General features: G+C 37.7%; 1 protein-coding gene across 1 annotated transcript in view; it reads left to right on the plus strand.

Annotated features, from left to right (window-relative positions):
• OXCT1 (3-oxoacid CoA-transferase 1) overlaps positions 1–26,878 on the plus strand; it is a 134,103-nt gene extending 107,225 nt beyond the window's left edge. Inside the window, exons 14-17 of the mRNA XM_072824756.1 lie at positions 380–469; positions 10,861–10,941; positions 17,925–18,026; positions 24,910–26,878. Of these exons, the coding sequence (XP_072680857.1) occupies positions 380–469; positions 10,861–10,941; positions 17,925–18,026; positions 24,910–24,951 (315 nt within the window). The 3' untranslated portion in view covers positions 24,952–26,878. The remainder of the gene's footprint in view (positions 1–379; positions 470–10,860; positions 10,942–17,924; positions 18,027–24,909) is intronic.
• The last annotated feature ends 917 nt before the right edge of the window (positions 26,879–27,795 follow it).

The raw sequence follows: 27,795 nt of genomic DNA on the forward strand, positions 1-27,795 counted from the left end.
AGAAGGAAGTGCATGTCAGGGGTATGTGGATTTCAATCTCCTATTATTGCAATAATGATAAAGTGCCAGAATTCTGAAATGGTTCTTAAGATTTTTCTTATCCACTGATTGTCTTGCTGCCAATATATCATCAAAATACCATTAGCCACATATAATAAAAGTAATATCATAGTATTTGTCCTGAACTTATCCTTCAATCATAGAATAATGGACTAACAGAATATTAATGTCGTGTAGCTACTAGAACTAAGCAATAAAGGTCAATGAGTTTTTCTCACTCATTAGTCCAGTGACTTATTCTTGCCAATTAATTTAATTCTGCCACATACTAGAAGAAGTGAGAAAGAATTATATCTTCTTTTCCATTTCTGTTTTGTAGGGGAAGATGGTGAAAGGAATGGGAGGGGCTATGGATCTAGTGTCCAGTGCGAAGACCAAAGTGGTGGTCACCATGGAACATTCTGCAAAGGTAATGTGTGCTGTGTTTGGAAATTCCCAGTATGCCAAAATCCTATATACCAGGCCACACAACCGTGGTTTTTATTGTTTTCTCAGGCTTGTCCAAATTGATAGCATTTATATTTTAGAGAGAAAGGTTGCAGATAAAAGCTGTTAGTTAGGATCTTCAGCTAAATGGTTCTTGAACTTTGAGTGAAAGACACAGTGGGGTGTCTTTAATTATTTGCATATACAGTAAAAGTAAAAGCTATAATGTCTTCAAACTCAGTGAAAATGTCAGGGCAGATGTTGAGATTTGGGTTTAAAGATGATTATTGTGGCTGCTCTCTGCGCGCAAAATGAAAAACACAACAGAATATGGCCTTTTCACAACATTTATTTTCAAGGGGACAGTATGGCTTCTTACCAAAGTTGTGTGGTGCCATTTTGGGAAGCGTGAGAAAATGGTGGGTGGTGACAGCAAGTGTCCTTATTTTGAAAAGTATGATACTTTTATTTTGATAAATTATCAAAGATTTATTGAGTGCTGATTATGTGTTTAGTACAACCAAAATTATACAAAAATCATGGATCTTATGGAGTTTACATTTGGTGGTGGTGGTGGTGGAGGTGGTGATGATGGTGGTGGTATCATCATCCTATGATAATAATAGCTACCATTTGTTGAGCTTACTGTGTACCAACAGTAGACTAAGCACTCTGTATATATTTGCATGGACAGGCCCATGAACCTGATACAGGTATTTTTTATGGTTTCAGAAACAGCTTCAGAGAAGTTAACTTGCCTGAGGTCACATAACTATTGGAACTGAGATTAGAACTGAGTGTCTGTGATTCCAACGTCCAGTCTTCTAACTCTAGAGCTCTCAATGTAACTATGTTCCTTGTTCCCAACTCAGTGTCCTTGAATCAGTTGAGTTGAGCCTAATTGCCTTCTTGACCTGAATCCCTGGGTTTCTGATGATTTATAAAATTGATACTGGGTGGTACTTTCTTCATTGTCTGTACCCTTTGTTCATTCACCTTTATTTTTTATAATTCTTAGTTTTGTTTTGTTTTAAAGATTTTTTATTTATTTATTCGTGAGAGACAGAGGGAGAGAGAGAGGCAGAGACACAGGCAGAGGGAGGAGCAGGCTCCATGCAGGGAGCCTGACGTGGGACTCAATCCTGGGTCTCCAGGATCAGGCCCTGTGCTGAAGGCAGGCACTAAACCGCTGAGCCACCCGGGCTGCCCTAATTCTTAGTTTTAACACAAAATCTACCTGTTCTCACCTTGAGACCTGCAAATTTGAATGGAAGTGTTAGTTCATTTGTCCGGTTTTTTCTTAATTTTTTAATTAATTAATTTATTTATTTATTTTTGAGAGAGAGAGAGACAGAGAGCATGAGAGGGGAGGGGTAGAGAGAGAGAGAAAATCTCAAGCAGGCTCCACGCCTAGCATGGAGCCCGGCACCAGGCTCAATCTCAGGACCCTGAGATCATGACCTGTGTTGAAATCAAGAATCAAATGCTTAACCAACTAACTAAGCCACCCAGGTGCCTCTTGCCCTATTTTTATTTGGAGATGCAGTATCATGGGAGAGCATGGAGCTGGAAGATTTGCATCTGTCTTGCTTCCCATGAGGGAGTTCTGTTAGAGTGATGTGTGCCATGAAATGGTTTTGTTGTGAAAATTGTAATAAATATGAAAATATCCTAAATTGTTTTGTAAACAGTGGAAAGTGAGCAGTAGAGCATAAATATGAAACAATAGAAATGAAACCAACACAGGTGACTTCCGAAAGATGCCTTGCAAAAGCATCCAGAATACTTCGTTTCAGAGGCAAAAGGATGCCAAGCATGCAAATCAAATCCAAATCTTTTCTGGAACATAATGTCTAATTTGGAGAAAACTCATTCTGACTTCCTTTTTGTTGTTACTTTAATGTTGATGCATAGGCATTGAAGTGCGACTCATTTTAGATTATTTTTGTTCATTCGTTTTCTAAACATTGAGGCCTGTATTTAGCAAATTCTTTCTCTTTCTCTCAATTTTTTTTCCAAAGTCTTTTCTTTCATCTCAGCCAGAATTTCTAAAAAGAGGAAAAGAAATGATTCTTCAAACTTTTGATTAGAAATCCCTTATTAGGGATCCCTGGGTGGCTCAGCGGTTTAGCGCCTGCCTTTGGCCCAGGGCGTGATCCTGGAGTCCCGGGACCGAGTTCCATGTCGGGCTCCCGGCATGGAGCCTGCTTTTACCTCCTCCTGTGTCTCTGCCTCTCCCTCTCTCTCTCTCTCTCTCTCTCTCTCTCTCTCTTATGTCTATCATGAATAAATAAAGAAAAAAAAATTAAAAAAAAAAGAATGAAGCTACCAATTTCCTAAAAAAAAAAAAAAAAAAAAAGAAAGAAAGAAATCCCTTATTAAAATTTTTTACAGAAGCAAGTTATTTTTACTATTTTCTTCTTTTTAGGCAGAGTTTTTTGGTGTCTAGCTACCTTTTTTTCTAAGGCTTCTTTTCATCTCCTCCTTCATGTCCTCCTTCTTCCACCCTCTAAAAATGGCAAGAAAATGAAGGAGCGGTTTGAGTCTTCATTAGCTACAAGTCCCTGTGCTTGGCATTGCACATACTGAATCTCGTCAGCTTCTCAGTGACCCTCTTCAGTAAGACTGGGATGTGGGCAGGTTGAGAAACTTGTCCAGGTATGTGATAGAGCTAGGAGTCTCACTCAGTTGGGTCCAGTCTGTGTTCATCATACCCCATGCTGCTGAGGACGATGCTATGTCCTCACCAGAGCTACCTCTGCACCAGTGTTCACCCTCATCTGCCCTTTTCTGGAAGTTTCAGGTCTCAGAATGTTCACTTTCCCTTTTTGAATTTCCCCTAAGGCCCTCCTGCTTTGGTGAGACAGATAACCTGCAAAAATACCTGTTACTCTAGGCCCAGAATGCTATTCCTCAGATACCTACTTCACTTGCTCCCTCAGTTCACTCAGGTCTCTGCTCAAGATATCACAGAAGCTTTTCCCCAACTATTCTAGAAAACAGAAGTACCCTTCTCTTGTGATGGACCTTCATCACCTTCTTCACCAGAATGTAAGTTCTGTGAGGGCAGGGGTGCTATCCATTGTAAGAGCTGAAGAGAATCATGTCTGATGCACATTAGGACTCAGTAAATACTTGCTGAATTCATGAATTCTTCAAATAAAAATGATACTTTGAACAAGTAGAGCACTTTTAACTTTTTTGAAGCAGTTTCATTGCTACTGCCTCCACATCTTATCATTACAATACTCTTGTGAGGTAGGTCTCGTCGTTTCCCTTGCAAAAGAAAACAAACTCAATGTCATAGAGGTTAAATATTCCCATAAAAGTTAAGTACAAAATTAGGAGCAAAATCAAGCCAAGAATCCATGTATCCTGCCTTTGGGTTCCCATTTTTTTTAATAAGCTTTTTTGTCTGGCAGGTACCATCACCACCAACAACATAAAAGAAAGTGTTTTGTTCTCAGTATTGTGCACTGGAAATGTTTCCTAAGGGTATAACTTTCAGAGCACAAAAACAGAGAAACTCAGTCATAGTTGTCATTTATTGGAAACAAGCAAAGCTTGGGTACCTATTTTAGGTAGAGAACATAAATGAAAGCTCTATTTCTAAAACAGGTTTAGATTTTATTTTTATTACAGTAGGAGGCCTGGATCCTGAAAGGATAAAAAGAATCATAATTATATTGTTAGGATGTTGGGAATAAATCTTTATGAATAAGTTTTGATCAAGTCTAATCTATATCTGATAGCAAAGGTGTCATACAGAAATCTTGAATGCAGTTTTATGTTGTCTTTACTTTTTATGGAGAGAAATAATAAAAAGTAGTTGAAGTTTATTAGTCCTATTTATTTTGGACCAAATGTGTTACCAAAAGCCAACAAATGTGAAAGATTTTTTAAGAAAATTCTTCCCTGGGAAACATTCTTTCCCTGAAAATAATTTTCAGCAGCATTGAGAAGTATATTCCAAGGTAAATAAAGTATTTCTTTGTTGGAATAATTTATAATTAATATGATTTCAGCTGGTTTAATTTTTTTCATTCATAAAAACTTGTAAATATTTTATTTATAATTTGTTAATAAGACTATTTTGTGACTAGGATCTGTTAGAAAAAAAAAATATTTACCTTTAAAAAATAGAAATCTGGGATGCCTGGGTGGCTCAGCAGTTTAGCGTCTGCCTTTGGCTCAGTGCATGATCCCAGTTCAGGGATTGAGTCCCACATCAGGATCCTATGAGGAGCCTGCTTCTCCCTCTGCTATGTCTCTGCCTCTCTCTGTGTGTCTCTCATGAATAAATAAATAAAAATAAAAAATAGAAATCCTTACATGGTTTTACCTTTTTATTTTTCCGTTAATGATGGAAATGCCTGTCAAAAAAAAATTGTATAATGGAAAAGAAAAAAAGCAGAACACAGTCCAACAACCAATAAATCTCTTTAAAATGTCTTATAGAAATTTAATTAAGCTAATAAATCTAAATTCTGAGGCTTTGAGTATCCAGTTCTTGAAAGGAAAACTAACTCACAGAGAAGCTTTCCTGTGTACCACAACAATTCATGAATGGAAAGAAAATCATTCCTGTTCACGCCTGGGTTGTACCATCCTTAGGCTAGAGATCATAGGATGCAACCTTTAGAGAGAAAATAAAAGGCCATGATAAAGATTTTTGTGTTATATTTAAGAAAAACAGCCTTCTAGTCTAAGATCTCAAAGCCCTGAAGACTGTTTTCAGGGTACTGCCTTGCTGTTTGTACCGTCTCATTTGGTTAGCCTTCCCCTGGAGAATGTGCCTGTAACCACAAACTGTTATTACATCCACATATAAAAACTATTTGTAGTAGCACCTGTTCTCTACTTCAGAGCTCACTGACTCTTTCTACTTAAGTCCTTTGTGCTTTGTTGGAATCCCTACCAAATAAGTGCTGTGCAAAGGCCAAAAATACCCCAGGAGCATAAACTCCATGTGAGTCATATCATCTTGTCCTTTTACCCTGCACACCCCGATTTCCTTTAGTTAGCCAATCCCATTTTTCTTTTCTGCTTACCACACCAATTGTCATAGTGATCTGACAGTACTATGTTTTGTAATATGACATTCCCTAATAGATTATGTCTGTGAGATGTGTGTTGGTATGTGTCTGTAATATAGAAGCTGCTTTTCACTTGGTTTAAGCATTGAGATCAGTGGGGAGAAGGAAACGCAAGGGACAGTGACATTCAGGCTTCTTTTATTATGTTTTGGCAAAAGCCCAAAGAGAGATCTGTCATAGGTTTCGTTGTGCCACCAAAGTATTGCATATACTCTTGTAAAAGTTCAGCCTATGCAGCCCCTGTTTTGAGTGAGTTAATGCCAGCCCTGAAGCTTTAGGAAGGAGTAACCAGAAAAGATAGAATAACCGTAATTCACTCTGCTTCTCTCTTGACTTACAAATTTGTATGCTTCATATTGCAGTCCTGAGATGTCTTTGCTTCTCCCTTTGATCATACCTTTATTTATCTCCCCAAAGTCTTATAAGCCCTGTCACACACTTCTGCTGGCTGTGCTTCTCCTAGTGAGCTCGAATACGTTGGGAATATTCAAGTATCTTGAGACTAGAAAGCAGCCTCCAGTGGTCCTTAGATACTCAGTCACATGGTATTTTACAACGCTAGCTCTGTTGGAGTTCCTTCAATCAGAATTACAATATTCAAGCAGTAAGTCCTGAAGAATAGGGAGAGTGTTACCATTTGAATGTGGGGTGATGGAGTATGTGGTGGTGTTTGTTTCCGGTAGCATGAACAAAAAAAGGCTTTAAGATTTGGTTCCTTAAAGAACCAACTTTTAGAATTTGCCTTCTCTGCACTTGATCATTAGAGCTTTCCCAAAGAAGTTTCTTGAACAAAGAATATGTTGTAGCCACATTTAAAAAGCATGTAACAGAAAAGATAGGCATAAGATGGTGTTTTATGTAAAACAAAATCTTACTACATGCACGCTCTGTTGCCTCAGGTGAATAAAAATGCTGATATCAAATGCAAAAATCATCCTGTTGTGAAAAAGCGAGCTTTTTGTTTGGGATTAAGTTAATTATGATAACGTGAAGCTTACCTTCATGATAACAAAAGTGATTTATTATCATTTAACTGGAGTTGTTTGTTACTGAAGAATTTAGGTGCAGGATTTCACACAGATATCTAAAGAATTAAAGAGGGATCCCTGGGTGGTGCAGCGGTTTGGCGCCTGCCTTTGGCCCAGGGCGCGATCCTGGAGACCCCGGATCGAATCCCACGTCAGGCTCCCGGTGCATGGAGCCTGCTTCTCCCTCTGCCTATGTCTCTGCCTCTCTCTCTCTCTCTCTCTCTCTATGTGACTATCATAAATAAATAAAATTAAAAAAAATTAAAAAAAAAAAAAGAATTAAAGAGAAATCACCATGAGGCAAATAATAGAAAGTACTGAGACCCTAAGTCATTTAAAAAGAAAACAGTGACTTCCCAGGTCTTGTATGAAGTCTGTAAGGAATCAAGGGGGGAAGAAGAGAAAAACGAGAGAAGCAGATGGAAGAAAGAGATTTAGTTCTTCATCAAGGTTATAATGAAGTTAGCAATAAAATAAAAAGGGCATGATGAAATCAGGAGCCTTCGGGGCTAGTCAAAACATTTTTAATGCTGCACTTTGTATTCGCTCCTCTGCTTTTTCTGGCATTTCTTCACAGGAGAAGACAGAAAGAAGCAGAATGAGAAGGATGCACCAGACCCCACTGACGCTAAATATTTGTGTGTAGATTCCACCTCTCCTACTTTACTGCCCTTTCAGTCGTTTTGTGTAATTCCTCCAGTGATCAGTGATCAGGGAAGAAGACAAGGCCATCATAGAGGAAACCACAACACAGAGAATTGAAGGGACCCAACAGACCATTCAAAGACAGATGAAAGAGAAAAATAGTCTTTGGACTACACTGTATCTCTTTTTTAGGATTTATTTTGAAAGGTTAAAAGCTCAGCTTCTTTGTGAATCATTGATCTATGCAGCTTCCATGCCACATTGTAAGGCTCAGCCCAGCATGGTTAGAATAGAGCGCTAAAGTAGAGGTTAGTCCTGTTTTGGCTTCATAGCTAATCTGTTTTGAATATTGAAATTGTGACATTTTTCTATTTTTTTGCCTCTCGTTTTTTCTTTTTCCTTGATCTGGGTTGTGTCTTAGAGCTAAATGCGAATGGAGTCCTCCAGCTACATTGTTCTCACTGCAAGAATGCCCTTGTTGCCAGCGTCCTAGGCCAGCCATATATGGTTTCATTAGCTCTCTGGGTCTCAGGAATTGTGCTTAGGCCATTTTCTGCATAATTACATGTCTAACTTCAAATAGGAGTTTAAGAGCTCCTAAGGAATTCCCTAGTAGACATGTTAAATATGTTTTGTATAAACAATAGTAGCAAACACTTGCTGAGCACTGATTAAGTGCTGGACACTTGTATCTCATTTTGCAGTAACCCCACAAGGTAAGGCTGATGGGGCAGTGCAGGCATAGGAACTTTGCACAGCCAGCATGGAACAGAGCCAGACTTTACCTTCAGGTTCCTTGGCTCTGGCCACACTCTTAACCATAGGCTATACTGTTTATATAGTGGATAGTCTATAAAAGGTCTCTACTGGCAGCATGCAGCCAGTTCTGTCAGTTAAAATTCCTAATTCCTCCTAAAATGGAGTTGGTTGTTCATTAAAATCCAAGTAGTTACTTTCACACAAGATGCAGATCTTGCTCAAATAATGAGAACAAAGTAAGAGCACCCTGCAAAAAAATGTTCTTCAGAGGCCCACAGATTGTTCACTTTGTTCCCAGGCAGGCCCGGAATTCATTGTGACATGCCTTATTTGAGTTATATTAAATGTAAGGAGACCTGACAACTGTACAAGCTTGAATATTCATCATTAATTTCAGCTCTTTAATTAAGCTTCTCTGACACGTGCAAACTTTCTTTGAAACTGGAAGGGAAAATAGAGCATTAAAAATGAAATGAAAATGAGGTTTTATTTCTACAGTTATAAATATTCTTATACAGTAAGATTCAGAAGCCTATAACTTGTTATTAAAGGTGTAATGTCTATTCTATATGTATTTTGCACTCATTTTGATTAATAGAGTAATAGGTTGTCGTTTTGAAATCCATCTGGGATTCCCAACAGACCTTCCATTTTCCTCCCCATTCATTTATTCAAAAAATACAGAATACTTTTTATGCCATGCACTGGGGTAAGTACACTAAAATCTTTTAATTCCTGGTGCATTGGTGAATTGACAGTTTATCACAAGGAGCAAAATCTTTTAAATTAAACACAGTTATCTGAAAGTCCTTGCTTATAACTGTATACTTGGTCTGACAGAAATCTTGAGAGAAAGATAAACCAGGTAGCAGGTGCATATTTTAGTAGTAAAACAGCCAGATAGCTAAAGATGATGATGACATCATGTGTGGTGTTTTTAGATCCAAAAAGAAACAATAGAAGCATTTTGCCATTTTTTAATAGAAGATCTATAATATGATGGGGTAGCCTTCAGCCTCAAGGGAAATACTAATTTAGGCTCCTGTTGCCTGATACTTAGAAAAGAGTTTAATCATTATCATAATCAGATCATCAGAGCTAATGTTTACAGCTGTGTTCCATACATGTACCCAGAGGCCACCTCTATATCTGGGATGTGGGGAAGGGGGATAATGGGGGGCGGGGGGACTGCTTCCCATTCTTTTTTTTTTTTTTTTAGTATAGTTGACACACAATGTTACAGGAGTGTCAGATGTATAGTATAGTGATTCACCAAGTTTGTATGCTCTGGTGAGCATAGCATAATGTACATCTGTCCTCATACATGTATCTATTGTAGTATCATTGACTGTACTCCTTGTATTCCTTATGCTGTGTCTTTAATTCCTATGACTTATTCATTCTGTAACTGGAAGCCAGTACCTCCCACTCTTCTTCACTTTGCCAACCCCGTACTCCCCTATCTGGTAACCATCAGTTTGCTCTTTGTATTTATAGGTCTGACTCTGCTTTTTGTTTATTCATGTTTGTTTGTTTTTAGATTCCACTTATGACTGAAGTCGTATGGTATTTGTATTTCTCAGTCTGACTTATTTCACTTAGCATAGTAACCGCTAGGTCCATCCATGTTGTCTCAAATAACATGAATCCCATTCCTTTTATGGCTGCATAATATTCCTCTGTATGTGTGTGTATGTGACCATGTAACCACATCTTTATCCATTCATCTATTGATGGACACTTAGTTTCTGCCCTATCTTATAAATAATTATAAATAATGCTGCAATAAACATAGAAGTGCACATATCTTTTCAAGCTAGTGTTTTTGCTTTCTTTGTGTAAATACCATGCTTTTTACTCTTAATACTTTTTTATTTTATGTTTGAAGAAAGGGTACAGTAGCTAAAAGAAACTGAAAAAATACAGATTTCAGCCAGCTCATACATTTTACTAATGTGAACAAACTGAGTCTCAGACAAACTCCAGGAAAAGCAAATAACTGTATGAGAATGTGAATATAATCATGGTATACTACACTGCCTGGCCCTGCAGTGAACTGTATTACATGGTCATTTAGGGAGAGTGATGTCCATTCTAACCAGGAAGTTAACTACAAATTGTGACCCAGCTCTACTGAAGAACTGCAGAGAATGGGGAGAATAGGGTTTTATAAGAGAGTTAAGTCTTCATATGCCACAATAAGAAGTTAGTAGATAATATCTAAAATAGATTAAACAAGAAATAAATAGCATGGTAAACATGATATTTAAAAATGAAGAGGTAACAGGAAAATATGTAGAGATATAAAAGAAAATGCTAAAAAAAAAAAAAAAGTAAAATGGTTCCTGTTGAGAACAGGTTTAACTATAAAGGGGAGGCTAGGCACTGCTGTTTTCATGTATGTTTTACTTTTCTAACAAAACTAACTTTATAAAGGGTATTATACATTTGTGTTTCTTGTGTGTTTCCTATCTTTGGTGAATAGTAGCTCATGTATGTCAAAGAGACCCTTCCTTCCCTGAAAGAGAAAAATAAGCAGGACACTAGAAGTGAAATTTTAGAATAGGAGGACTGGGACTTGAGAAGTCCAATTTGTAGCAACATGTTTCCCAACTAAGTCGTTTATGACTTTGGCTATTCATTTGGTATTCTTCCTATATTCTTTTAGGAACAGAAGCTGTCTCCAGAAAGAGCAAAAGCATGACTGTGCAAACATTTTGAAATAGCCTGTACCTAGGAGATGATTTCTCTGATAGTTCCTGTTTGTCCTATTGTTATTCTACTTCTAAACAAGAATTGCTCCCTAACTACTACTCTTTTTTTTCAATGTTTCTTCTTTAAAACAGGGAAATGTACATAAAATTATGGAGAAATGTACGTTGCCACTGACCGGAAAGCAGTGTGTCAACCGCATCATTACTGAAAAGGTACGGTGCCTGTTTTTATTCCCTCTAATGCCTACCACCACTTTTTTATTTATAAGGCATTCTTAGAAATTTTTTGCTACCCTCTAAAACTGTGTTGTGTTGATAGTCATAGGATTAATTTAATCCATGGGTAGCCTGAATAGGAAAATTCATCAATTTAATGTTTCTAAATGTAGAATCCTTAACGTGCAAGTGTCTGGAAATATGCATATACAGGCTTGAACTGCTGTCCTTGATAACTTTATATAATCAAAAGTTTTATTCATCCTTTTACTTGGACTATTAGATGTCTAAAATGGATGATACGTATAAAATCAAGAATATACTAATCATTCCTACCTTTCTTTGTTGCTTTCTCAAATCACAAGTGCAAATTGTTGGATTTCATTTTGGGAGAGTCAGTTGAAATTCCGTTTTAATCATGTGGGTTCAAATTGCAGTAAAAGTCCCACAGTGAGCCAAGAAATTTATTCTATGGTTCTTGCATGCTTTTAGTTCTCTTTTGTAAGTGGACTTCAGAACACACCAGCCATTTTAGTGCTTCTCTAGATTTTTTTTCTTAGCTGGAAAATGTTGGCTAATGGTACAACTCAGAGCTGCTCAGATCTGAGAGCAGCCTCACTGACAGTTGTCTGTAGTCATTTTTCTGACCCAGATTTGAACCTAGGATGTTAGAATGATGTAATTCTCAGATGGGAGCCTGGAAGGTGTCTTTTGGATTCGATCTCTTGATAAAACCAAAAAACAAAATTATCTGTATCAGGGTTGGTTTGTTTGGATGCTGTTCTTTTTGCTGGAGCCACAGGGATAGTATCCTGGCATGAGTCTGGTTTGCTGCCCCTCACTGAGGTGTGGTAAGAAGCACCCTAAAGCAGCCCTGTGAGGGGGGAAGTTCAAAATTCTTTACACACACAAACACAAAAAAAAAACTTTACAGAGCCACATTTTAAACAGCATTCTGTTCTAAAGGGTGCCTTGCCCTAGGACTGTTTAAGTGGAATTCCATAAAGATCTACTTATGGAAAACAGAAGTTGGATAAAAGGGCAGAATATTTTATTTCACCATTTATTCACCAAATCTCACCACTTCTTGAACCCTTCCAAAACTAGGTGATAGGACTTACGGGAAAGAATCCATTACTTTGAAAGTGAAGACAATGTAGTCCTCGACTCTGTTATCTTTGAAAAGTGGTAAACCTTCTAAGGATAATTCCAGCAACATTCCCCACTTGCTCTTCTTCTCAGTAAGCCCCCTCCCCTCTCTGCATTCCGTCTGTGCTCTGGCCTTGTCCTTACCAGGTCAGTGCTCTGATCTGCAGGACCTTCCACATGACTCTACCTCCCCAAACCCTGTCCAGCCTTTGAGTCTAGTGGAGTTTTTGTCTCTATCTGTGGCTTCATCCTTACAGTGATGTACCATTCATTTTGGCCCCTACATTTCCTTGTGATGTAACATATTTAACTTTACTGCCATATTTAAAAACTCGAATATCCTTTCTTCCCATCCATATTATTGTTTTATACATTTATTCATTTAATAAGCATTTTGTAAGCATTTTGTCTGAACTAGAGTATTCTTAACAGTGTGCTACAGGAAAGAGAAAGACAGTCTCTGCCACGAGGGAGCACATTCAGGGAGGCTAGACACCACCATGCCTCCAGCAGGACCCGTAGTTTGAGCCGTATATGTGATAAGGGCCAGGATAGTGATATGTGTCAGATGGTGAGTTAGGAATGTGCAAGGAGGCTGCCCAACAGCCTAGGGAGTGTCGGGAAAGCTGCTAAAGGTATCAAATACAAAATTTTCTTTCTTCCCTTTTTTAAAAATAATCATTTATTTATTTTTAGAGACAGAGCATGAATAGGGAGGTGTGGAGGGAGAAGGAGGGAGACACTTAAGCAAACTCTACCCTCAGTACAGAGCCTGACACAGGGCTCCATCACATGACCCTGAAATCACAACCTGAGCCAACACCAAGAGTTAGATGCTTAGCCAACCGTGCCACCCAGGTGCCCCAAATATAAACTTTTCATGTGTTTTGCAAGGCATTTTACAGACTCTCCTTCTCCTATCTCTGTTTCTCTCTTTCTCACTTCAGCTGTATTAAAATGGTGCGAATTATGTTGTCTTCCTCACCTCCCCACCCCACCCCCCACCCCCGTGTTCTCCTGAGACTGCACATCCTGTTTCTCTTCCTGGAATTGCTTTTCCCACCCTTTATATCTGGCTCATTTTTGCTCATTTTTTTATGTCTCAGTTATATTTTTCTTTCTCGAGTCTTCCCTATCTCTTCAAAAGCTTTGTGGGTGCTTCTCTGAATCCTAGAACATGACCTAACTCAGCACTGACCACTGTATTAAAATAATCTCTGAGCTCTGCCTGTCTCACTCATTACTGTTTATCCAGTATTTTGCATGATGTTTGCCTGTACACAGTGAATGCTTGTTGAATAAATGTACTCCACTTCTCCTAATGAGAAAATTGATTAGATGAGTGATGAGTCTTGAACGGTAAGTAGGAGTTTACAAGTGAGAATAAGACCAAAGAGGCCCTTCTAGGTGCAAAGGAAAGAAAATAGGCAGTATCATGGTGGTTTACAAAATAAATAGCCTACCCAAGGACCTGCCAGTGGAACAGAGTAGAGTGAGGGCAAGACCAAGCTCCAAAGGCTACCATTGAAAAGACAGTGAAAGGCTAAATTTATGAAGAAATGTGGGAGTGCCTGGATGGCTCTATCAGTTGAGCCTCCAACTCTTGATTTCAGCTCAGGTCATGATCTCAGGATCATGAGATCAAGCCCCATGTAGGGCTCCTCACTGAGCGTGGAGCCTGCTTGATATTCTCTCTCCCTCTCTCTCTGCCCATTCTGCTATCCCTACTCACACACACACACACACTCTCTCTCTCTTAAAAATAAATGAATGAGTGAATGAATGAATGTGAATGCCTTGTTAAGAAATTTGGGTTTTATCTGGAAGGCAGTTGGGAGCCCTTCGGTGTTTTTAGATCAATTAGATGTGCATTTTAGAAAGAACCCTGTAGTTTCTTTTTTTAAAAAAAAGAAAAGATTTATTTATTTATTTATGAGAGAGAGAGAGAGAGAGAGAGAGAGAGAGAGACAGACAGGAGGAGAGAGAAGCAGGCTCCATGCCGGGAGCCTGACATGGGACTCAATCCTGGGACTCCAGGATCGTGCCCTGGGCCAAAGGCAGGTGCTAAACCACTGAGCCACCCACGGATCCCCGAACTCTGTAGCTTTTATGCATGCAAAATAGAGAGAGAAGAGATGAGACAGAGTCCAGTTAGAAGACTCCTGCAGTGATCTAGGCCAGAAATGTCAAGGTTGTAAGCCACAGGACAGAAGGACAGATTTGAGAGACCAAGATGAACTCAACCTAGCTAGATGGTGAATTGGACATGGCTGCCAAAGCAGAGGATGCTTCCTAATATTTCCTAATGAAGCCGAGACTGTAGGAAGAGACGAGGAAGAGCAGTGGGAGATAGGAAAAGAATGGGTTCTGTTTGGATATACTACTCACTTTGATATTCTTGAACATGTTAACATCCTGAATATCCAGTCAGAGATATATTTTTTTAAGATTTTATCTATTTGTTAGAGAGTGAGCATGGGTGGGGGCAGGGGGGAAGAAGGAGAAGCAGACTCCCCACTGAGCAGGGAGCCTGACACAGGCCTAGATCCCAGGACCCTGATCATGACCTAGCAGAAGGCAGATGCTTAACCCAGTGGACCATCCAGGTGTCCTTCCAGTCAGAGATTTCTGATAAACAATTAGAGCTGTGGGTCTGGAGCTCAGAAAGGAAGTCAGTATTGAACTAAACTTGTGGAAGTATTAGCATATGGGGATAATTGGAACCTTTACTATAGATGACATTGGATAGCAAAAAATGGACAAAGTGAAAGGCAGCCGTGGAACTTCAGGTAAGGGAATAGTGCATATTTACCCCTGTGCTCTAGACACAGTAGGTACTCAAGAAATCTTTGTTGAATGAGTGAATGAAGATGCAGTACCATTAAGGGCAGTGAATGCTTTAAGCCCTGCCGTGGCAGATGTGGTACTAGAATTCCATTTTCAACTTTGAGGAAGATACCATTGGTTTGCCACTTGAAAGAGGCCTTGGAGATGTTTTGACCCTGATTTCCTAGTTTGGGGCTGCTAGAATGAGGTTGTGAAAGATGCTTTCTTCTCCAGAAGCTGGGCTATGATTAACTGCTTTATCTGTAATGTAGTCTCCATTTTTATCAAGGTTTTGTTTCTACTTTACACCGCTAAATGGAAATCTTCCTAAATATTTCAAAAGTAAATTTCCTTCATTTTAATAATAGATGCTTGGCTTTTCAGTATATGACCTTGAGAACTAATTAGGGTTTGGTAAAGGTGTTAAAAGTTTTTTAAAAGCCATAGATTTTTCTCTCCCTGATCACTGAAGCCTTATATTCATGATATCACAGTTATCTTCTCAAATCCTTCCCTGCCTATTCTTAATAACACAGTCTGGAGGCTCTTTTTTTTATTTGCTCCATTTTGATAAATTTATAGTTGTTCATAATGCAGGAAAAGGAAAATCAGTATGAATAATGTTCCAGACACATTTTCTGCAAAGCAAAAGTGTCCATTTAAAATTTTTTTAAAGTTGTCATTTTAAAATTAAATAATCTAATGCAGCATTCAGACATTCCAAAATGACCATTTTTTCCCCTCTCAGAACACATATTTCTGCTGAAAAAAAACCTGGAAAAAGAGGGTTTTTTTAGGAATATAAAAATGTGCAAACAGGAAGATAATTTGCCAGAATATTTCCTCCAAAATTTAAATCCTCTTTTCCAGTAAAATCAATCAGGTCATCTATGGATGCGTGAAATAGAGAATGCAGGTATCGCTGGTCCTCTTACTATTTTGCTTGTGGGCAATAGCCAAACTGTGGAAGGAGCCTCGGTGTCCATCAAAAGACGAATGGATAAAGAAGATGTGGTTTATGTATACGATGGAATATTACTCAGCCATTAGAAATGACAAATACCCACCATTTGCTTCAACATGGATGGAACTGGAGGGTACTGTGCTGAGTGAAATAAGTCAATCGGAGAAGGACAAACATTATATGGTCTCATTCATTTGGGGAATATAATAGTGAAAGGGAATAGAAGGGAAGGGAGAAGAAATGGGTAGGAAATATCAGAAAGGGAGACAGAACATGAAGACTCCTAACTCTGGGAAATGAACTAGGGGTGGTGGAAGGGGAGGAGGACGGGGGTGGGGGTGAATGGGTGACGGGCACTGAGGGGGGCACTTGACGGGATGAGCACTGGGTGTTATTCTGTATGTTGGCAAATTGAACACCAATAAAAAATAAATTTATTATTTTTAAAAAATATTTTGCTTGTGGGGAAAAAAATTAGTTGACTGGAGAAGAATAAACATTTCAGGTCTTTGATTTGAGTTCACACACAAGTGGCGATAAGTTAAGCTATTAAGGAGAAAGAGCGTGCAGTTATGGTGCCCCTGCTATGTCTCAGGCATGTTGCTAGGTACTCAGAGGATGTTTATTATATTTGTCCTGCATAAGGATCTTGGGAGATAGGGTTTTTTGATATCCATGTATACATGCAAAGACTGGTTCACCAAAGACCAATTAGCTAGTGTGTGGCAGAGCTGGAATTCCAGTCTAGCTTGAAAGCCAGAGTCCTTTTACTCTACATGGGGCTGAATCTTCAAATTAAGCCTCCTAACCGGGAATCTGTTTAAAATGGCAATTTAGGGTTTGACTTCCAAGCTAGCTGAAAATAAAGATCAGCCTGTGAATAATAGTTGTGAATATAAGGTAAATTGGAGGGGAAGAGGGATATGGGAAACATAATTAAATCTGGGTAAGAGGAAACTGACTGTGAAAGCCAAGAGAGGGAATAGTGTCTGTTGCTCTGGAAAACAACTTATAGATCCAGCAAGTGGAATTCGGGGGGAAGCAGTTTGGGGCTCTCATGGTCAGAGCTTCCCATGCATTGATCATCTAATCTGTCCTGAGGCAAATGGGCCTGCTGACACAGAAAGCTTCCTAACAGAAAGCCCCCAGTGACCATCTCAGAAGAATGTTTTAAAGGATTCCTGAGTGGGAGGTTATCTTAAATGACTTTGTCAGTCCCTTCCACTCAGGTTGTCATATTGCATAGTGTAACAGCAGGTGTCCTGAATCAGTTACGATAAATTGAGTCAGCCTCCTGAGGTCACAGTATACTAGTTGGCACTACCATCATGTGGTGGTACCAACCAGAATGTTGTAAAGGAAAGTTTGCAGTGGGAGGTTCGCCTTCTCATGTTTGTCTTAAACATAAGCATCTTTCTTCATTTGGTGTGCATACCAGAGAGAGATTCTCATGATATCCTCTTGGACCTGTATGTCTTCACAGGACTTAAGGGAAAGTTGTAATATTTAGCTGATCTTTCAGGATCAGGATAACTCTCCATTTATAATTGCTCACAGGCACTTCCGAGTGCCTGCCTGCCTTTTATTTCCTGTAACTCTTTACCCAGCTCTCCCCACCATCCTTGTGCATTTGCCTTCCAAATTTCTCCTCCCTCCCTACTTTTCTTCATTCCTTTCTTTCTTCAAATCATCGTTATTCATGTAATTGAAATTTTGACCAGAAGTGTTAGACCTGACTAAAGGAAAGTAGTTAAACAACAACAACAAAAATTGGTTAACAGAAGTGGCAAGTGCCATCAATAGTCAACACTCATTTATTTTCTGGCATCAACAGTGCTCTGCAGCTAATTGCCGATTAGGGAGTTGGCATTTATTCGCACCAAAATATAATTGTTAGAGTTGACATTTTCTCATTGCTGATTTTCAGAGTCTTTTGTCCTGGATCTTGTCTCTTCTTTAAGAACTTGAGAGGTTATTTCTGTTTTGTATTATAAAATAATTACTGTAATAGAAATTGTCATCATTTTCTTGATTCCAACAGGCTGTGTTTGATGTGGACAACAAGAAAGGCCTGACTCTGATTGAACTCTGGGAAGGCCTGACTGTGGATGACATAAAAAAGAGCACCGGGTGTGATTTTGCAGTAAGTGTTTCTGTGAACAAATCCAGCCACTTGTCCTATATCATGGGCTTGATTAATGGGTGTTTACAGGACATGAACCATTAATTTGTGATCATTTTTGGAGTTGACCTTTACAGAGAACAGGAGTGAAAGGGAGGGTGCCTTCAGATGAGAGCAGGTGGGAGCAGGAGCGGGCTCTGACTCACGGCCAGTGTTTGGCTCAGGAGTCAGAACCACCAGGGGCTGCTGGAAACAGGAACTAGGCTAGGCTAGGCTAAATTAACTCGAAAATTTGAGCCACACACGTGGAGAAATGGTACTGCCTTATTTTAAACTTAGCTATGACTTATGGCTTTCTCTTTGATTAACTTTGATGCCTGATTATTCCATCCATTGAACATATTAGAGTGTTGAGCTCTGACATTGACTTATAGTCACAAAATAGGTATATCCTGTATTTAAAGAAAAACCTAGGGCATAAAAATTAAGACTTATAAAGCACATAATACTTTAGGGGAGTATATATTTAAGAAATCCCAAATCTCTTTTTAAAATGAAGAGAATACTATTATAACATAATCACTCTTTAAGTGCTTGTTAATGAATCACTGGTCTCCTACCTAATGGGAATTGAGAGGATGGCTCAGTCCATTTGAAGTTAATCAAAAGTAAAGGTGAAAAGTCTCTGAAAACCTGCAGGAAAAGAATTTGCTTCTCACATACCTTTCTAAGAAGGGATCTACTACTTAAAGTGAAATCTATTTGTAATGGGAAGAAATTTGCAGCTACCCAAACTAGAGAAAGCAATTTAACAAAACTTACTCGATAAATCATGCATATATTTCATAGACTTCTTCCTTAGGTACTACATGCTTGGCTGGTACCTATTAGTGCATAACAAATGTCTGTAAAAACAATTTTGCTGCATAATTCATTATCCACATATAACTGTTTCTGGTCCTGTATGAGGGTCTTTGTCTATTAACCTTTTTTGAATTTCCCTTTGGAAAAAAGAAGTCTGTCAGCAATACCTAGCACAAAAGGCACATCTTTAATTAGCTTTTCAGTAACCCCTGGGGGGAAAAAAGAGATTTGTTTATACTTGAACTATTTAGAATTCCTTACTCCAGTGATAAAAACAAACAATTCTTCTTACATATCAGCTCTTCTTTGTATGTTTTCCCTCTGCGGATAAGTTAACCTCTTCTTCATAAGGTAACCATTTTGAAATCCACGTCATGTTCAATTCTTTGCTACAAAAGAGAGTATGCAAAGAAAGGACCCTTACTTTTTTTTTTTTCCCATTCATATATAAGTAAGTCAAGATGAAAAAGGTAGAGTTTTACAGTGTTTGCTTTTTTTTTATTTTCTTTTAAGTGGTAGTTTTCATGTCCGGGTGCACCAAAAAATACTTCTGGTTTCTGTTTTAGTACCATATCACCCCTCCTTTTCTTTGGACATTGACATGTAATCGTGTTTCCTCCAAATTAGGCTGTTGAGATAAAATGTTAATTTGTATGTTAGCATTGTCCTGAAAATGAAAAGGTGTGGTAGCAGCTGAACCATCTCAACAAAAGAACTCGCTTTTGAGGATCTGATGATCAATGGCATCTCTTTAGACCCTGACAGATGAAATCACATAGAGCAGATTGTTTTTCTGTAATGCTAGGGACTGGAATGTTCTAATTAATAACATGTTCTGTGGAATAGCTGGGTTATCGATAAAATACATTTAATCATAAAATTACCTTGAAGATAACATTTCCTTACTTGATAATTCAGAAGATACTTCATGTCATACTTTAGAGGCTATTCCATATGATTATTACTGTATGGACAGTATTTTAGTCTCTATGTGACTTTATATAAGTTAGTCAGAATTTCTTCTTGAGAAAAGACTCACTCAGTCTTTGCTGTGTATCTGGTAATAAACATTCTAGAAGGGAATAGTTAGACAACCAGGTTTTTGCATAAAAAATGGGGGGCAGGTAAAAACCTAGGTCAAAGTAATTTTGAAAATGTTTAGCTAACATCTTCTAATACTAAAGCTGTGACCAGTTAATGAAAATGTCAAATTTCTGTATATCATTCACTGTGTTACTGCCAGTTACTTGATGTGCCAAAGTAGAAAGAAAAGGGGAAAATGATATCCCACCACTTAAATTGAATTGTCTCCAAAGTCTCTCTTTCCACTGTGTAGTTAATTCAAATGGTTATTCATTTCTTTCTTCTTTAATACATGCTTATGTTACATAAAATAGTTTTTTTCTTTACCATATATGTCTGTGGACTTTTTTGAAAAATAATATTTCCTTCTGTTTTTTTTTTAATTAAAAAAATGTTTTTAAATTTGAGTCCATATTTGAACATCATATGGTGTAAAGTAAACTTCCAGAGGTCATTAGTAATCCCTGATTATTTATTAAACATCCAGTTGTGTCCCATATTGAGTTATGAAATATGAATAAAATAGAACAAATTGGTATAGTTCCTATTCCCAAGGGCCTTGGTGTAATTAGGAATACACCTAAAACACCAGTGGCAAAAAATTAAATAAGAATACTGTTTATTCACCACTGCTATTCAATATGTACTGGAAGTCCTAGCCTCAGCAATCAGACAACAAAAAGACATTAAAGGCATTCAAATTGGCAAAGAAGAAGTCAAACTCTCCCTCTTCGCCGATGACATGAAACTCTACATAGAAAACCCAAAAGCCTCCACCCCAAGATTGCTAGAACTCATACAGCAATTCGGTAGCGTGGCAGGATACAAAATCAATGCCCAGAAGTCAGTGGCATTTCTATACACTAACAATGAGACTGAAGAAAGAGAAATTAAGGAGTCAATCCCATTTACAATTGTACCCAAAAGCATAAGATACCTAGGAATAAACGTAACCAAAGATGTAAAGGATCTATACCCTCAAAACTATAGAACACTTCTGAAAGAAATTGAGGAAGACACAAAGAGATGGAAAAATATTCCATGCTCATGGATTGGCAGAATTAATATTGTGAAAATGTCAATGTTACCCAGGGCAATTTACACGTTTAATGCAATCCCTATCAAAATACCATAGACTTTCTTCAGAGAGTTAGAACAAATTATTTTAAGATTTGTGTGGAATCAGAAAAGACCCCGAATAGCCAGGGGAATTTTAAAAAAGAAAACCATATCTGGGGGCATCACAATGCCAGATTTCAGGTTGTACTACAAAGCTGTGGTCATCAAGACAGTGTGGTACTGGCACAAAAACAGACACATAGATCAATGGAACAGAATAGAGAACCCAGAAGTGGACCCTGAACTTTATGGGCAACTAATATTCGATAAAGGAGGAAAGACTATCCATTGGAAGAAAGACAGTCTCTTCAATAAATGGTGCTGGGAAAATTGGACATCCACATGCAGAAGAATGAAACTAGACCACTCTCTTGCACCATACACAAAGATAAACTCAAAATGGATGAAAGATCTAAATGTGAGACAAGAATCCATCAGAATCCTAGAGGAGAACACAGGCAACACCCCTTTTTGAACTCAGCCACAGTAACTTCTTGCAAGATACATCCACCAAGGCAAAAGAAACAAAAGCAAAAATGAACTATTGGGACTTCATCAAGATAAGAAGCTTTTGCACAGCAAAGGATACAGTCAACAAAACTCAAAGACAACCTACAGAATGGGAGAAGATATTTGCAAATGACATATCAGATAAAGGGCTAGTTTCCAAGATCTATAAAGAACTTATTAAACTCAACACCAAAGAAACAGACAATCCAATCATGAAATGGGCAAAAGACATGAACAGAAATCTCACAGAGGAAGACATAGACATGGCCAACATGCATATGAGAAAATGCTCTGCATCACTTGCCATCAGGGAAATACAAATCAAAACCACAATGAGATACCACCTCACACCAGTGAGAATGGGGAAAATTAACAAGGCAGGAAACCACAAATGTTGGAGAGGATGCGGAGAAAAGGGAACCCTCTTACACTGTTGGTGGGAATGTGAACTGGGCCAGCCACTCTGGAAAACTGTGTGGAGGTTCCTCAAAGAGTTAAAAATAGACCTGCCCTACGACCCAGCAATTGCACTGTTGGGGATTTACCCCAAAGATACAGATGCAATGAAACGCCGAGACACCTGCACCCCGATGTTTATAGCAGCAATGGCCAGAATAGCCAAACTGTGGAAGGAGCCTCGGTGTCCATCGAAAGATGAATGGATAAAGAAGATGTGGTTTATGTATACAATGGAATATTACTCAGCTATTAGAAATGACAAATACCCACCATTTGCTTCAACGTGGATGAAACTGGAGGGTATTATGCTGAGTGAAGTAAGTCAGTCGGAGGACAAACATTATATGTCTCATTCATGTGGGGAATATAAATAGTGAAAGGGAATATAAGGGAAGGGAGAAGAAATGTGTGGGAAATATCAGAAAGGGAGACATAACGTAAAGACTGCTAACTCTGGGAAACGAACTAGGGGTGGTAGAAGGGGAGGAGCGCAGGGATTGGGAGTGATTGGGTGACGGGCACTGGAGGTTATTCTGTTTGTTGGTAAATTGAACACCAATAAAAAATAAATTAAAAAAAAAAAAAAAGAAGCTGACCTGACAGGGAGAATAAGAAGGGCCTGAGTTGGAGGTATGGGGAGACCAAGACAGACAGAGAGACACAAAAAGGCAAGCTTTTAGAAAAATGTTCTATTTGATTGTAATGATAAAAAGTACTTTTTGGAAGAGTTTTGAAGAGCTCTTGCTATACCCAGATGTACAATGTGGCCTCTGAATAAAGAGAGAAATCATGGTTAAAAAAAAAAAAGAATACTGTTTATTTATGTTTGCAGTGAAATATGAAAGAAGTCAGCTGTAGATATTCTTTGCTAAGTTGAATAAATTTATACTCAGTACCTGTTATGAACTGACATTATACCAGAATTAAACAGTATACCATTGGGATTTCAATGGACTGGGAAGATAAATTGTTGGCTTACTTTCTATGCTTAAATCATATAGTCTTATGCCGCCCTGTAGATCACCTTAGTGGGATAATCTTGCTTGAGCTTAAGATGAGTTTAAGATGTTGATGAGACTGTGAGAGAACAGGATGAAAAATGGTTGTTAGGTAGATGTTTTTCATGACAAAAATAGGCCAAATCAATCTACATAAAGCTTCATCTTTTTCTTTTTTCATAGAGGTCAGAGTCCACATTGAGGATACAAATGATAGTAAGAACCCAAAACAAGGTCAATATGCCAAGGAAAATTATCAGATGTTTAGTTTATAAAATTAAGATGTCCAGTTTCCTTTTAAAGGAAATGGTACAAAGCATCTATTGGAAATTATCTTTTTCCCAGAAATATAGTTTTATTTCATTAAATTATTTCTACAGATGCTCTGTTGTTTAAAAAAAGAAAATGGGTTGTTTGTGAGACACACTTTCTAAATACTCAAAGCCATATGCCTTTTATTCTTTTCAGTAGAGTTGAAGATCTGTGCACATGTGGGCTGTGATTTTTGTCTATTTATTGTATGTCTATTATTTTGTCTATTATTATATATCTGCTCTTGGAACTGGCAAGTCTGAATGAGCTGTCATTTATTTTAAGCTATATATGAAGCCATTATTCTGATCATGTCATTCTTTGAGTAGAAAAATGGAAAAGGGGGCATTAACTCTTGACATTGTGAAGAGTTAATACAGAAACAATTTATAAGTGAACTAAAAATATTTAACCTCATCACAGCCAAATAATTGCCTACTCCTTCTATTTTTAATACTATCTTAACCTCTATTAAAACTGTTCTTCTGGTTTTCTGAAGCTTATTTAATCCTTGATTCATTCCTTTGTCATTAATTAAACAAAATGTTAACTGTTTATTCTGGAAGGCAGAGTGCCAGCTATGCTCACTTCCATCACTTCATTCTTGAGGTGCTCAAAAAAATCATTTGAATTCTAATATCTCTTATTGTGCTTTACATGGGCACTGTTCCTTACTAGGATTCAATGGATATTTGCCAGATTGAACAGAGACATCTCTACCTGGCATTACACCTTGAAAGATACTAAGTCAAAAGATACAGTCAAAATTAAGCTAAACCACTTACAGTTTGGCTAAGTTTCTTTCTTCTTCCACCACCTCTACCATTGATCTAGACCTGCCCTCATTTTTCTCTGCTTCAAGGCTTGTAGGAATGCATGTACTATTCTGTATATTGATAATTATGGTCAATCTTTAATATTTGTAATGCTATTACCTCCTTTTTAAAAACAACTTGGAATCTTTTTACTGCCTTTATATCATTTCCATTCTGAATATGAAATTTCTGATAAAATTTGCCACATCATACTTCTCTTCATTCATATATATCCAGTTTATCCAATGACTATATTGTTTCTTAACAAAATTGTGAATTGATGACTTATTTTTATCATTTTAAGACTTGTGCTTTTCTCAGTGTCTTGTTTTAAGTAGTCTCAGAGGAATCAGTCTCAGAGCTCAGTGTTCCATTCAGTGGAGAGCTTGGTTATCTGAACCCTTTATTGTCTCCATCTGCTCCTTCTCCACCCCCTACTTGTTGCCAGTCTTAACGATCCTTAATTTAGGAACTATAATGTGCAAAAAGGTTACAAACTACTAACTACACAATATGTAAACAGAAAAATTATCAAATTGATTTAGAATGGAAACTAATGAGGAAACGCTCAAAATGTAAATCGAAAAGTCTGTCTAGTTGGTTTAGAGTGGAAAATAATGAGGAAACTCTAGGTGATGTCCATGGCAAGGCTGTTTGTTGCCAAAATCATTCAAGTTTGGAGTTGTTTATGCCATGTGGTTATTTTTACAATTTGGTCATTTTTTTTTCTCTTTCTTTTACCAGGTTTCACCAAAACTCATGCCAATGCAGCAGATCACAACTTGAAATGCGGGATAGACATTTGTCCCACACCGCGTGTTTTTCATTTTAATCACATAGGATTTCATTGAAAAGATATCAGTAATCATAATTGTATATCTCATGAGCAGTTTTTGACTAGTTTTCTTTAAGCATTTTATACTACATATGGCCATATAGACTTTGTTCTCTCAAGTGTGCTATGACATTTAATGAAAGACAAAAATATATATATAAATGATTATCTTACTTGTTTTATAAGTGCTGAGAAGGCTTATCTTTACAGTTGGTGCTCACATTGGATTTATCTTTGTCTTTTGTGATAGGTACACTTAATTATACTCAGATGGGCCCTTAGGAAGACTTTCTTTGATGTTCTTTTCCTCCTAACTAAATCATAACATGTAAAAAAAAGAATGAAGGAGAAAAATAACTCCACCCAGAGTATACCCAAGGCAGCATTGTACTAGTCTTGATTGATAACATATGTGTGAATTTTGAGTAGGAGACATGCTGTCATAATGATAATGTTTTTCTTTTGGCCTCCTGTGACTTTTCTTTTAGAGCCTCTGATTTTGTGATTGCATCTTATTTCCCTAAAGCATCCCTTATCCTCCCTTATTTGTATAACTAAATAGATGCGCAGTAAGGCAAACAGGAACATCTCTGTATAGAAGAAGTAACTGGTTTATAGGAGAGACCAAGGGGTACAAGGTCTTTTGGTGCTGATGTCCAACCAAGAAGTTGCCTTTATAAACCAACCATCTGTGCTTTGCCAAAGACTAAGGTTTATCCGGAGAAGAGGGTTGTAAACCTAATTGATTTAGTCAGTTTTATCATTTTAAAATAGTACAATATTTGTGTGTATTCAGAGGGGTCCCTAAGAGGCTTTTTCCATGTTATTGAGGCCTAGTGGGCTACTTGTACAGACCACCTCTGAGGCCACAAGGGGCTGTGGGGTAATTTATCATGAATCCAGTCACAATAACAACAGAATTAAAAATTATTTTTTTCTTTCTTTTCAAGCTCTCTTATTTCTGTTTCGAAAAGTTTCTAAATATTGAATGCCTTTTTCTACAGAACACAGTTCTTTTTTCTGCCTAGGCTATTTCCTTGAATAAACTACTTTTAATTTAGCTTTATACAAATAGAGGAAATGCTGATGAGCAAGTCAAGGATTTGAAGAACAGTGAATTTTTATTGTTAAAAGAATAAACATGGTGAAGTGGGTTGTGTAAGGAAGTTGTCCTCAGAAGTGTCATCCTTACCACCCGTTTGCCCCAAGGGATACTCTAAGCTCCTGAGTATCAAATGGGGAAAAGGTCTAGATAGCCTAAAAATGGGTCAGACGGCTGTCCTCTGGACAGAGGTAGGCACATAGTGCAATATATCATTGCTCTGGCACCAGATATAGGAATTTTATGCATATTTTTGGGTGATGGTTATCTTTAAAACTCACCCAATCTTCAGGTAGAACTACAATTGTGTCATGTATCATATTAGAGGGGAGAGAGGATTTTTTAGTATCACACTCTCTAATATAGTCTTAACTGACTGGCTGTAGGATTGAAGGCATATTCTCCCAGTACTGATAAAAAGGACTCTCTTGGAATTTGTGAGGCCCAGAGAAGAATACATATCTGTTAGAATTATAATTTGGAAAAATGTGTGTTATTGATGGTTGCTATATTTGCAGACTTGGTTGCTTATAATTCCAATCCATTACTTTAGGATAATATGATTCTAAGAATGTTCCCAACTTTGAGTGGTAAAACCTAAGTAGATGACTTTATATTCTTGATTAAAGAATTCCATAGATATTGGACACATTAAGATATAGTGTAAATAATCCAAACTGATGTAGATCACTGTGATTGTCCTTTTTCTTGTTTGGGAAAATATACTAGAGCTTAATGGAAAGACCAACAATAAATCGTTCACATACTTCTTCTTATCAAGTTGTTGCTTTTTTTGTTTGTTTATCTCACCAAAGAACGTAATTTCTCATGAAAGAATAAATGAAATGTGCATCTTTCACCAACACTCCCCTTTCCCCTTCTCTCTCTGTCTCTCTCACAAATGCATACATACACACATCCTGCCAGCTAAGGTCCATTTGGACATGAAGAAGCTGAAATACAGGTGCATTGAGTTCTAAGTAAGGAGCATCCTAGTGGGATTTGGGTTCTTGGTTCTCAACATGCCTCAGGCCAGCTTCCCTCCAGCCATGTTTTTGTATGAGCCCACAAGTCTCCCATTTCACTTGGGGTGGGTCTTTGTCGGTTTTTGTCATCTGCAACCAAAGTATGAACTCAAACAGCTTTTGTACTTCTTGAGTCTTGGGAGGGATCTGGTCTCCTGCAGAGGTGATACAGACAGAATATGTGTAAAACTGCTTGTAGCTGGGCCCAGAGAACACATATAAGAGCAATTACCTGTGTTACCAGTGGGTAGGAAGGCTGTGGTTAGAGGTTTTATTTTTTTTACATTGTCAGTATATTCAACACAACTTTGAAAGTTATTCCAATGGAAGTATAGGCAGAGATTTATTCAGTGGATGGTTTTCTCAGCACTAATCTTTTTCTCCCAGGGTGCAATCTTCAATTTCTTAAACTTGCAGATTCTCCGTCTTTAAAATAGACAGTATCTACTGCTTTTCACTATGGCTCTGCATGGTATAGTTAATATTCTATAAAATTAACACATAATATATTGATTAATACATTAGAAAACGTTGCAAAAATTCTGATAGATTTTTTTAAATGCTGTGTCATAATATTACCTTGGGACAGAATTGTTCCCATCCTTTTATTTTTTTTATTTCTTTTTCCATCCTTTTATTTTTTAATAACTACACTGCCTTCCCACTAA

Source organism: Canis lupus, chromosome 4 (genome assembly GCF_048164855.1).
Source record: "Canis lupus baileyi chromosome 4, mCanLup2.hap1, whole genome shotgun sequence".
In the NCBI taxonomy this organism is placed as follows: Eukaryota; Metazoa; Chordata; class Mammalia; order Carnivora; family Canidae; genus Canis; species Canis lupus.